At 41.7% G+C, this 13,587-nt stretch overlaps 1 protein-coding gene across 1 annotated transcript; it reads right to left on the bottom strand.

Moving 5' to 3' along the window:
* Nucleotides 1–39: 39 nt before the first annotated feature.
* LOC125762690 (uncharacterized) lies at nucleotides 40–13,058 on the bottom strand (the record flags this gene model as incomplete). The annotated part of the gene is made up of 8 exons (XM_049425078.1): nucleotides 40–1,113; nucleotides 1,184–1,420; nucleotides 1,493–1,682; nucleotides 1,748–2,912; nucleotides 3,040–3,550; nucleotides 9,137–9,531; nucleotides 10,452–10,634; nucleotides 12,934–13,058. Coding segments are annotated over 8 exons (2,856 nt in total), but the record flags the coding sequence as incomplete, so codon positions are not given.
* Nucleotides 13,059–13,587: the final 529 nt, after the last annotated feature.

Genomic DNA, 13,587 nt, shown 5'->3' with positions numbered 1-13,587 from the left:
TTTTTCGGCTTTAAATTGACCCCTTTAAAGCTGAATTCATTTAAATATCTGAATTAAATTCTTTATTAGGATCATATCTCACGATTATTTTTGCTTTGTAAATAAGAGATATAAACACAGTGACGAGCGAGCTGGCAAAATTTGCCACCCGCGCGCCCTTTACACTGCTTGTATATAAGGGTTTTAATTATACTATCATACAGGAAACAGGATCTCCACCACGACTGATCATCATGCATACTTGTTGTAGATAGTTTATATAATATTTATAATCACTTTTGATTGAACAATCCAACCATGATTTCCAGCAGATCCTTTCCTCTCTATCTAATCCCTCACAATATATAGAAATAACAAACTAAACTTTCATATTTTCTAATACAAAAATACAGCTGTGCCCCGATCAATAATCTAATTCACCACATTTTAGATTGATTTCACACCATCCATCGTAGATCTGGAACACTGCCTGCCTGTCTGTGTAACTGTGGTTTTCTTGTATGACTTTGAATTGCACATACATCCGGTTCTACTGCCACGGCCTACATCCGGTTTCTACTGCCACAATAATTATAAAAATTCAGTGTATGTTCCTGAAATCATTCGTTTTGTCTATTGGCGTTATCATGCTTGTACTGTTTCTTTTCGCAAGTGGTCCTATTCTGGTACGCCTTATAGTTCTATCAATTATCATGGGCAAATTGATGAATTATTGTAAAGTTAAAGGGATTCAAAATGAAAGTATAAAATAAAAATGCATATACAAATACGCTGTACCTCATGTACACAGCTGCATTTCCGGGGACGTGTTTTACCCGCAGAATTGGCAATTTTTTAAGTTGCTCTCGGTATCGTTTCTATACAGCTTCCGCTCTCTAGCTTGCTGGCGTAAAGCAAAACACGGTTTCACGAGATCTAATTCCATTTAAACAAAACTATACTATCTCTTCTTATCAGATATGGCAACCGTGGCAATGTAAACGTGAAGCGAAACGTTTTAACTTATAACGGTTCTCGGTGAAGGTCGGACAAACGTGCAAAGGTTTTCGTGAAGTTGCTAACACTAGCTGTCCCATACCTCATCACGTTGCTTGGCAGCGAGCCTTTTTCGTTCTAGAAGATGCGAGAAAGAAAATAATGAGATTAATCTGCATCGACAACCTATCTCTTATTCTATCCGTACCTTTGGCTTCACGCAAGAGTCGACGTTCATTTTCACGTTCTTCCGGTGCAGTTTTTAGCTTCACGCCGAGCGCCGACGAAACCATCCTTCGAGCCATTGCGGCACACGTTTCCGGGCGGGCACGGTACGGTTGCAATGAGCTGGAACACTTGCGAGCCTTTGATCGTGATTCGGCCGTAGCTTCAGCCAGTGGTTTCACACGTGCAAACGAAAGGCCTGTAGCGAGTACTTCAGCAGCTGTGTGGAATAACATAATAAATCGGTAAATAAGCAAAACATGGATAATCCAAGTTTCACACTAAGGCTTACCAATTTTGGAGCTACTAAAAACAGCCAACGCATGAGTATCATCAACCCATTTGATGTCGAAACCGGTTTCTTTGTACTGCGAGAACATCATCATCAAATCCTGTGTCTTGAATTCGGCCGGAAAGTTTGACACTTCCAGCACATGAGGAAACTCTTCATCATTCAGCACAGCCTGCTTCGTTTCAAACAGCTACAAGAAACAACACGTTCAGAAAAGATTAGACCCCGAATTTGGCTTTCCATCGTACTACTAACCTTATAATCCGATTGGGGCATTTCAATCGACACCTTCCCTACAGCCGTCGTTAGTTCTTCGAGCATTTTTGGATTTAAACAATCACCATTATCGTCGTACATCGATTCCCAATCGTCCGCATCTTCCTCCCCATCAGCGCTGGTTGCTTCTTCCGTTTTACCGTTCGATATTGCACCAGCTGCTGGTGTGACAATTGCTTTCTGTCCTTCAACGCTTTCTGTCGCAACTGTTGCCGCTGTGCGCTTAACTTTTACCGGTTTCTGTACTGTCGATGGAGGTGTGGGTTCACCAATTTCCAGTACGTCCGAGTTGAAAGTTTGCTTCATAATGCGCCGATTGCTGCGATTGATCTCCTGCGAAGCTCGCCGCAATTCTTTCTCATCACGGTCGATCTTTTCTGCCTCGTTGGAATCAGTGATGAGCATACCGGTGGCAAGTGGTGACGGCGTAGTGCTGCTGGTCGTGTTTCGCACATTACGATTTCGTTGATTGTTGCGTTGCATCGTGACGACTGTTTCAGGGTTGCAATGAGAATTCTCCCTAGAAACTTCTTCGACTTGGCCAGTACGTAAGTTGCCGCAATACAGCTCGATGCTTTCTTCTTTATGTTTGTTCAAATAAAATGGGGAAACCGTTAACGAATCCCTATCTTCCTTCACCTCAACCAATCCTACAGCGGTTTGGTGCAGTTCCTGATGCTGTTGCTGCTCTTCTAAACTATGGCTTCGTTTTTTGCACAATTCTAATGAAACCTCACCACCCTCACCATGAGTATGAGCATGTAACGGAGCTTCTATCACAGTATCACAATTTAGTTTGTCAGTATTGCCACTTTGCAGTTTTCCAGATGATGTTAATTCCAGCAGCTTACGCTTTCCGTCTTTTAATTTTACTAATTCTTTGGAAGACACTGTTGAGGTTAGTGCTATTGCTGTTGTTACCGGATCAAGGGTAGCCGATTCGAGATGCTCAACTCCGTTGGATGCCGTCCGCGATAGGCCCTTCGTTTGGGATGTGCTTACTTTCGCGATGTTTGCTTCGGCAACTTCTGGTGGAGAAGATTGTGACTGAGCTGTTACGACCGGAGGCGTTGTTAAGCTACGACGAGCACGCGGAACGTACACTGCACGATCTGGACGTCTTTCACGAGGAGGACGGTTGTTCCTAAAAGAAAGATACAGAGTAGCAGCGGATTATTTCAACTCTTTGCAATTCCTTTAAACAACCGATACTGTACTGAAGACAATGCTTTGACAATATTTTCATTTTAAACTTCTTCTCCCACACTTACCTTGCACTTGGCGATGTAACTCCGGTGCTTTTCGTACTGTTACTATTTCCGGTACTGTCGTTACTTCCTATCTGTCGATTGGATTCCGGAACGTTCGTCCGCGATGACGATTGCACTGTTTCCTGCCCGGCGTGACCAGTTTTTTCACAAACACTCGCTTTGTCCTTTCTTAGTGGATGGCCTTCTCTGGAATCTGGTGCGATTAATATCTTATCCGGTTCGGTACCGCCCGCAGCGGCGTGTAGCAGAAGATGAACTGGCTGGTGAACAGTTGCCGGTGGATGTGGCGCGGAAGGCGTTAAATGACCATAATCGTTCGGATGCTCACAGGCTGCCGGTGGTGCAAGCTGATGCACAATGTTTTCCGCTAGATTCAGTGCACGCCTTGCCGCCGGTGGACGATAAATTCCTACCACGGGCGGAAACTTCACACCGGTACCTGTATCGTTGCCGAAAGGCCCTGACTGTTCCTGCTGGTGGCTGTGCCCAACCGTATCTGGATACACCGAACCTGGATACACAAACAGTGGAAAGAAGATAGTTATTTTTTAATGGTGCGCTTATTATTTAGCAATTAGGTTTAAGGAATGTTAACTGAACCAACATTTAATTCACTGCTTTCTTTACTTTATAGATATTGTGTAATTTCAACAGATTTTATTACCCACAAATGAGTGGCCTGATCTTATGGATAGTGACCATGACACACCATCGTGTAATGAAGGCCATTACCTTACGTGGAGTGGACGTGCTGGGTTCGTCTTTGCTTTGCATAAACAATGACCGAATGCCACGTGTTGTGGGGACACGTTTGCACCCTGGGTCACAATTAGGATTGGTTTGGTTTGGACACCCTTGCTGGCCGTTTTAGCTGTTGTTTTTACCAACATTATTGCGTTTGACTATCGGCCTTGACTGTCCCTGTTTACAGTTCACCGTTGTCATGGAAACAGTGTCCGCATGCGAATGATGGTCACTACTGGGCTTGTGCATAAGCATTTGATATGCATTCAACGTAACTTTCAATTCGCAATAGATTCACGCGATGGCTTTACGTTACACTTTGGTAACATTAAAATCACCTTTTTTGCCTTCATTGCTCGTTAGTCAGTCACTTTACCATATCCAGCGTCATCTTCACTGCGTGAAGCCTTCACTATCGATTGTGCAACACAGGATTGCGCGTTGCTACAGTTAATTGAAACGCTACAGCGTTTTCCCCTTCATCATTCCGGACGATCGTAGGTGGCGTCGGCGACGCCATAATCGAATCGAGTGGAATGTGAATGCCGAAAGTGAACCTTTTGTCGACGATCAACAACTGCAACGGCGAACGAGCGGCCATGCAAAAGGAAGGAAAATGACCAATTGCCGATGAAATGCGGTCACTGGGACCGAACCATCTAGCTTTCCAACGTTACGTTTCGATTTTTTGTCGATCCCTGCCCGTATCCACAGTTACGGCTTCATCTCATCTCAGTGACGTAGTGCGTGTTTTTTGGGTGTATGTGTACGTTGCGGGCCGCATTGTGCGTTGGTTATTATGGGAAACAGTGTAAACGACAAAATGGTTAGCGAAGTTGGCCATCGCTTGTTACATTATGTGAATGGAAGGTAACCCAAAAAAAGCATTATCTAACCCGGTATGACCTTAAAACACTTTCGGTTTCCTTTTTGCTTTCAAGCTTCGCCATCGAATAGATCGCGATGGTTCGATTCTTCGCAAATTATCTTTCTGCTGTGGCTTTTGTTTTGTATTCCAAAAGGTAAGCGACAATGCAGGGGAATGTTTAAACCTAGTTTTTTGTCACAGTTACACCTGGCTGCATACATATATGTTGCTCTGGGGCTAATTTTGAAAATATCACTTTTCGGTTTTCTGTTCTATTAAAAACATCATTTCAACGACTGCAGACAATATGCAATCTGTATACAGTTTAAACACATTTTACTCCCTTGCTGTATGCTAATCTCTTTAAAAAAAGCAGCACAGTGCAGACAAGCCAAGCCTCCATAAAAATAACAAAAAGAAATCTTCAAGACACAGCTGTTGATTCACATTCCTTCACCAGCTAATCGAACATCGATAGCATTCCAAAAGTAATCTTTAACTATGTTTGTTTTTCCTCCTTTGTTCAACCTCCAAAACACCGGCTATTAGATTGTCGTACGACATAACACACTAGAGCAAAGCATAACTAACGCCAAGCAATCATTTCATCCACCTGTTTCTCTCGCTTTTCGTAGGCCATCCAGTGCATTCCGGTGTTCGATGCTGTAATCACGCGGTTTAGTTATGTGGTTGTTTGGATGCGTTTTTTGAGGTGTTTTGTAATATCCATTTCTCTAATGCGCACTATGGAGTGTATCATATTTCACGTGTGGTGTGACAAATTTTGCAGATTGAAATATGCCACCGGATAATTATGTAAGCAAACTAAGTCACAAAAATTCGAATTGGGAAAGAAGTTAACAAATATTATCATCTTTGTTGCTGTCATGAATAAAGCCTACGGTTGTAAATTTCGTCATTTCGCGAAGTTTCTTCGTTTGTACACCACATTCACTAGCAAGTTGCATTATGCCGGCCTTTCGTTTTATTCCTTCCAACCGGAATGCACCGACACACATTATCGATTCGTTCGCGTTAAGCTTTTTCGTTGAGTTGTGAGTGCACCGTTTTCCGGATTTTTGTTTCACCTACCGCCATAGGCAATGCAATCGTTTCTAGATCGCTGATTTTCGCACCACATTGTGTTACTACGATGTCTGCTAAACCGGCATTAAGGGCCCCACCCTAGTAACGGCCCAACCCACCGTGGGCTTCACTTCCGTTGCTGATGCTTCTTCACTCACTTTTCACTCTGTACCGCGTTTCATGCTCAACCACGGCACATCTAGACCAATGCCAGTGTGTGATGAGGCACAATGGGAACTAAGGATGTTGATTATTATGCCGGTTCCGGTGCCGGTGCAGTGCGGTGAAAGAGCAGCAGATAGGAAGGAACGGTGGTGATAATTATTAACGCGGATTCAAACTAATTAAGTCGGCAAATTTTGATGCCCATGTTTCGTGACGTGGTTTTGTGTGCATTTTCTGGGTTATTGTTCATCGACATGCTAAATGGTATAGCTCGAGCGTGTGAAGAAAGGAACATACATAATTGCGAAACATGCTACTTCAAAGTACAATGAATAGGAGCTATGAATGTTCACTTAGTGCTAAGCTCAATTTTATTACAATTTTCATGGAGTGCATTTCTCTTAACCAACTCAACAAAAAAAAACACTTTGGAATTCATATAAACCAATTACTAACTCAATTAGCACACCACATATGCTCTACTACATAAGACGACACACTGTACACATGTTTGTAAACAAACAACTTCACCATAGCGTACTACACATTGCATTTTTTGTTCTTTATCCTACAAACGAAGTTAACTCCTCTTTGTTCTCCTTTCACGAGACGCAAGCAGTGCGCAGAATCGATGCGTACACACGTTCTGTCATCTGTCGGAATGCACACACAAACACATAGAACTTGTTTGCCCTTTTTGGTTCACCAATACATGCTGATTACTTTTTCAGTTCTTCACACTAAAATTCACCTTTCGTTTCGCCTATTTTGGTATTCACATACAACAACTGTGTTTTATTCCTTCTTTAGCTATCATTTAAATCAATTCAGCAAGGCACATTCATTATCACTAGTAACCGTATGCTTACCGAATTTCCGGACTCTCTTCACAGCGCCGTATGCGCGAGAGTATAAAGAAGGTTGAAGGGTCGTAGATATTCTACGTCTGTTTCGCGAACGGAGCAAAAACGCACACACCACAATTCAGCGAGAAAATGCAAACTGGTCACCGTACCGAATCGGGCAAATTCTTTTTGCGGCAAAGACTTTTAAATATTCCCTTTCCCTTTCGAACGAAGCAAGGTTGAGTAATAAGACAGACAGTGCGCGAAGCTCGAACGATCCCAGCAACCGACGTCCCAAAACAGACTAGGTTACTCGATGGCTGCTTCGCTACGAATCTCCTCCATTCCCATGCACACAGGGTGGTTTGGCCACTGTGTACGCGTGTATACCCCTTCCTAACGCGTTCGTTCTTTTCACGCACACCATCGACCGCCTTTGGGGTGGTTTACAGGGTGCGAATCGTTCGGACTTGTGTTTTACTTCATTCATGATCAAAAATATGCTTTGGTGTGCGATAGCAACGTTAGCAGTTTATGGCATTTGCTTGAAGGGCTGAACAATATTTCATCCCCTATTTAACTTACAAATATGAATTACATTTCTTTGCATACATTAACACGGATATATTGATAATCTTGTACAACTCCTAATTTATAAGAAAAATAAAATAAGGATATATTACATTGTAAACTTGTACAACGCTTAATTTATAAGAAAAATAAAAATACAAAAAAAAAATACATAAAAATTTGAATAATCATTAAAATCCGAAAAAAATACTACTAAAGAAAATAACTAAACAATAAAAAAACTAAGGAAATAAAACTCTCCTAAACTAAGGAAACTTATTACACATACTAAAACCATCGACAGGAAATGAATAAACAAGTAATTAAGAAAATACAACGAAAATCAAAACAGTATGACATTATTTTAACATTCACCGTTTGGGTTATGAAGGCTATTTTGCAATTTTTGGCCATTAGTTCATCCCTAAAAACGAGATAAATATTCATTTGCCTATTTTTTTAAACCAGCTGCAGCTCAAAAATCTTTGTAAAACGATTGGATAATAACTGATAATCCAACACGATACGATGGTACGGTTTTCGTCACCTCACACCGGGAAGAAAAGAGCAGCAAGGCATGATCAAATGCATAAGAGCTTTCGTGTGCAAGCTGCAACTAGGTACAAGGACTCAACCGTTACGCCACATTAGTAGGGAAGGTGCAAGCATACGGTACGATTTGAAGCGTACAAAACCGCATACTTTCTACCGGTTAGCGTGGTCCCAACGCTATGCCAATGGGTCAGCGTCATCGGCTTACCGCACCACAGCACCTCGCGCAACCGGGCGCTGATACAGCGTGGTAACTATATATTTCGTAATAACTTTGAACCTGCCACCCTGCCGGTCCTGCCAACCATCCCCACTCCACCTTTGCAATGCGATGCTGTGTCTGGCCGATGTGTGAAGTGTGCCCCACTTTGCATGCCGGGAGATGGAAAGTGATCGTGCAGATCGCGTGAAGAAGTGTAACCACTTTATGCAGCTGCAGCACCACATACTCTACACGTAAGATACTACACTAGACATGTTTTTTTAGTGGATTCCAATGGTTGCATTTTAGTTCCTGTTTTAATTTCTTTTTTTACAGTGTTTTGTAAAACATTCAAACGAATTTTTCCTTCTCGATAGGTTCGACAGGTAACGATTCTACCACAAAAAAGCTGCTAGAAACACTTTTAACCGTACGATGCACGAAAAAAACACGACTAAACTGCACCTTTTGCAATCGACAGTAGCAATTCAGTGCGCATTGTATAACCGACCTGAGGCCAGCTGAACGCAAAAAGTGTAAGAAACAACCACCAACCATAGTAACAATGAGAAAAGGCATTAGTTCTCCACCACGGCGATGAAACACGCAATCAGACTGATTAATCGACAGTAGTTTAGTAACCGAAATTGTACACAAGCAAACGAAAAGGCGCAAAACAAAACGAACCATCAAAAATAGCAAAAGTGCCAGTTTCGTAAACGAGAGGGAAATTGAACAAGACAATGAAGGGTCATTGAAAATGATGCAAAAGCAAGTAACCAAAACACGAAAGAAAGGTTTTGTTGATAGAAAAACGGGAAAAGAGAATGAAAAACGATGCAATATAAAATAATCAACACAATCAACACAACACAATCAACTAAAATAAATTAGAATGTCATTTAGTTTTCATTCTTCATGAACTAGAAAAAAACATATATTGAACGGTATCTAAAAAAGTATTAATATAATATAAGAAATGAGAAAATGTTACATCATTTCTGGTAGAATCAAACAACAAAAAGGAAAAACAAAAAAAGAAAGAACCAAAGAACAACAACTTACCTTTCATCGCATCGCCATAAGCAGCATCCTCATCGATCAGGTACGATCGTTGCTGAGTGTTGGTGGATGTTGCACCGTGTTGCTGTCGTTGCTGTTGATGGACAGCGGTAGCGCCGCTACTCTGCAAAATCGGTTCCGTGCCCATGTTGGCCGCCTGATCGTACGTTGCGTCTCGTCCTTCAACACGCTTTCGTCCACACCCGAGCGAACTATTGATGCTGCAGGTTGTAGTGGTGCTTGTAGTTGCGTGAACGTTCCCGCTACTAGCTCCAAAGTTGTTGCTGGTAGTGATGGTACTGGTGGACGCTGTCGGTGGTGTCGTTGAACTACGCCAGCTAGCGTAATGAGGTTTGGCCGCAGCTGTACCGTATTCGCCGCCGGTCGATTCCTCGAAACTGATCCGTTCGTGTGGGAATAGAAACGCAAAGATGGTACCGATTTTAATGAAGCAACAACCGTCTCTAGCCGAAGGTCACTGAATTTGCGAAGTTAGTAAATTTTTTGTTGGCTCGCCTGTACATGAAGGTCGAGTACAGTGCTATTGCAGAAGCACTTTCACTCGGCATACATCCCAACCAGGCGTCGTCACTAGAAGCTCGATTGTCACCAGGGGCCCAACGCACCTTTCGAAAGAGCACACGAATGCATATTTACATGCGACTTACGCACGGACGGTAATATCTCACTAACACAATCCATTCTGTTTGATTGGCCTTGCGTAATAATCTGTGTCAGTCGGCCGAACATGATGCCAAGCCTCGAAGGCACAATATTGCATATCAAGGGATAGTACAATCGATAGTTTAAAATTATCATAAACGAGACAGTAAATAAAATTATTCATCAATTTGAGTGTAAAAACCTATCCAAGAAAAATACCGTATGAATAATCTTATTTTAGTTGAGGTCGCGCATATCAAACACATCGATCATCATATTAAACTATTAAATAAAATCCACCTTGTTTCGATTGCGTTTTATATTTCAATGCCGTTTTGCATGATTCTTTTTCACCTGACCGCCAAGGTCTAAAGTTATGAATGAAGAATGTTCCCATTTATGCCGGTCTCGTTGTGCGAGAGAATGAATTTTTCATCCAAAAATAACACTCCGTTTAAATATAGCGACAAACATTATAGCGTAAATGAGTGTTATACCACACACCGGGGGTTGGTATGGGTCGTTAACCTTGGCATTACACAAGGGTTTGCTCTTTGTTTCCAATGTTAATCAAAATACGGTTCTGGTGCAGTGAAAGAGATATGACATACTTTATATAGAATTGACTTTCATTTCAATAGTTAAGACATATTACCGTTTCCCGTTGGTCGCCTTAACGTCCTTCAGTAGCTGATGGCTAAAGCAAACGACGGTGCGCCGTTCGTCACCGATCCCGATGGAGAACGTTACGATATCATGCTGGCTGAACGATCTACTGGCGCACACCCTGTGGATCAGAAACCGGCGATAACTGCTGAACGGTGGGAAGATCAGCACACTGCGAAAGGAGGAAAGAAATAAAATAATGTAAATACCTGTCGTAGAAGATGACGTCGATGCAGGTCTGTTGCAACAGGATATACTTAAGAGCAGGTGATTTTGGTTTTCCTGTACATTTGGTAAGTATTATATCACCTATGTACATATACGTAGCTCTTGCAGGTTCTTTATCGAGCTTATCACACAAAATTGCAACCAAAACATTTGAATAAACATACGCAAAAAATCTTACGAATGGAATGCAACAAAATCTTAACTCATTTCGCAAGAAGATTTTGATAATTGGAAGGCAGAGGATAGTTTAAAATTATTATCTTCTTCAAAATAAACAATCTTTTTTGTTAATCAAAAACTCTCGCTGGTTCTAATGTTAAACACAAACAGAGCGTATTTTGAAATTCGTTCATTATCGACTAGGATACTTGCCCGGCCACTAAACACCCTGAAACGTCCTGGAGCGATCGTTTGCACCACCCTAATTACCACCTTTCGACTGTGGTAGCTTCAGTGGGTTGGTATAGTGAAAGAAACATATACACAACAAAGAAAATGCCAAATTAATCCACTACTCACCCTGCAGTAAGCAAACAATTGTACCTTTTGCAGATGGAAAAAAGAAAACTCCAATGCAGCTAAGGAGCCCCCCACACACACACATAATTAAACCAAAACGCGATTGCTTTTACTTTGCTGGCACCTAATTAAGAATGGCCGCTTCGATGACCTCATCATCGATGAGGATCGATGGTGGAATTGGAAGCGAAACAACGTTCCGGGGTGCTCAGTATGGACTTTGGATGCCCACTGCGCCATGTGCTTTTCGTTATAAATATTTATTCCGACCGCGAATTGCAAAGTAACGTCCCGTTGAATTTGGAAGCAGAGGGGTACCCTCAAACAAAACAAGAATTAAGCCATGCCGAATGTGTGAACGGACGTGTACCTACGCATTTTCCGATTCGCCAGCTACGCGATCATCGGCCATTATGGTGGCAGATGCAAAATGTGATTTGCATATGCTTCGCACTGTAGAAGCACTGGATGAAAGGTGCAAAAGTAATTATCCAATTTCCTTCAAGAAATTAATCATCATTGTGAAGTTTTAATGTTTACAGTAACACCACAAAACAAATCATTGGGAGGGAAAAAATCATAAAATGTCTAATAAATGGTCACCTCTAACAGTGGCACAATGTAGCAAGATTGATGATCCCTTTCAATTGTACTTAAATGATAGTTTAAGACGATAATGATTATGCAAATTTTACACCAATTTGGCTTCACCGCACAAACACCAGTACAAAAAGGTTGGCACGAAAAGTGACTTAAACTTTTCGCTCTTTAATGGCTCTTTAATTTGCATGATAAACACTTCGAAGCTGAAGCGATCGTTGGAGTTACCACTGTTCAGTTTTGAAATGAAACAATTGCGCATCTTCCAGCCTCCTTCCTGGCTGGCGCTCATGCTGTTAAACACCGGAAAATCGGATCAAACAAACATGCAAATAGCAACGAAACGCAAAAACGCATCACCGATCGATGTTGATCCAAAATGATGCCAATGAAACACTTGACTGATCTGAATGTGGTGTTGCTGTGAGTTTTGTTGCTGTATGCTGTGGCATACATGGTTCGATTGTTCCGATTGTTTCATCGTTCCATTCAACATTAGTTGTGCTGTAGCATATTTTATATCTTTCTCTTCCTTCGACCATCAACCGGAGATGTTTTGCGGATAAAAAATGGGGCTACATTGCAAGCGGATAGTACACGATCCACCCAAGCAGAATGAAATAATCAATTCATGCATACTTTTATTTTTCCAAACAACATTCCAATCTTTTAAGTAATATCTTTGATTCTTAACATGTTTTGCAATATTTTCACATCGTTAAAATTAATGTCCAATGGTTGAATTTATGATCTGAAGACCACAAACCAGCGTAAAGGTTTATCTAATTTTTTTCTTACTTTTTTATTTCCGGTTCGGGACAGTATCATTATCATTTTCTTATTTTAAAGCAAAAAATATGTTTATTTCTTTTTGTATGAGTAACCCCAACTGGCTATCTGAACGCAATACTTATCACGTTCATCGTAAAGAAAACATAAACGGGGTAGGAAAAACAGGTAAAGAGGAAATACCGTTAGTCTTCCATTGAGCCACACACACACACTTTTATTCGCGTGTTCTGGGTCAGCAAGATTTTCGACCACCGGTTATGGTTACGGGGGTTGAGTAAAGGGATCCCTGCCACTTTCGTCACCTTTGTACTTTGCCCACATTCATTACTTACGCCTTTGGGTTCGACCGCTCGATGAAGCGCCGGATGTCCAGATCCACACAGTATACGAAGTCGTCGTCCGCGGCGCTCAAGTACCGATTTACAATTGAATTATCCAGCTTGGCTCGCGTGAAACGTTAGGCAGGGTGCGGGGTGAAGATTTCTTCCTCCCAACGGTTTTCCGTGTTGCTTGATTTAATGAGCCGGACGATTCGCTGCTGTTGTTACTACTGACAACACTATTTTAACTGCAGCTACTTTTCTACACTTCTCCAAGTAGGTGAACAGATGATGAGCAGAAAGGTGGCTAAGACGCGATATTGGCTTCAGCCACGTTAGCAAAACAATTTACACACTGTTCGGATATCGGTTCTACATTCCGACACGACCCGATTCATTCTACAATATTTTCACTTATCACCAACCTTTGAAAACCGCGTTCCGGTCTTGCGAGTGGGAAGAGATTTCATTGAATTTGTTGCAATTTGATAGGATTCCTTTTTTATTCCATTTTTCTTATCAGACACTTTGATTCCGTAAATGCAATCACTCGTATCACTTTGCATCAACACTCGATTGTGCACGCTTCATAGACACTAACCAGGGATTTACTTTAACGCGAGATTCTCCTGTTGCACACGATGGTCTTTGGCCTCAAGCACTTGC

This window comes from Anopheles funestus, chromosome 2RL, assembly GCF_943734845.2.
Source record: "Anopheles funestus chromosome 2RL, idAnoFuneDA-416_04, whole genome shotgun sequence".
Lineage (NCBI taxonomy): Eukaryota > Metazoa > Arthropoda > Insecta > Diptera > Culicidae > Anopheles > Anopheles funestus.
Note: the sequence above shows the minus strand (reverse complement) of the source record. Positions and strands in the feature narration are given on the sequence as shown.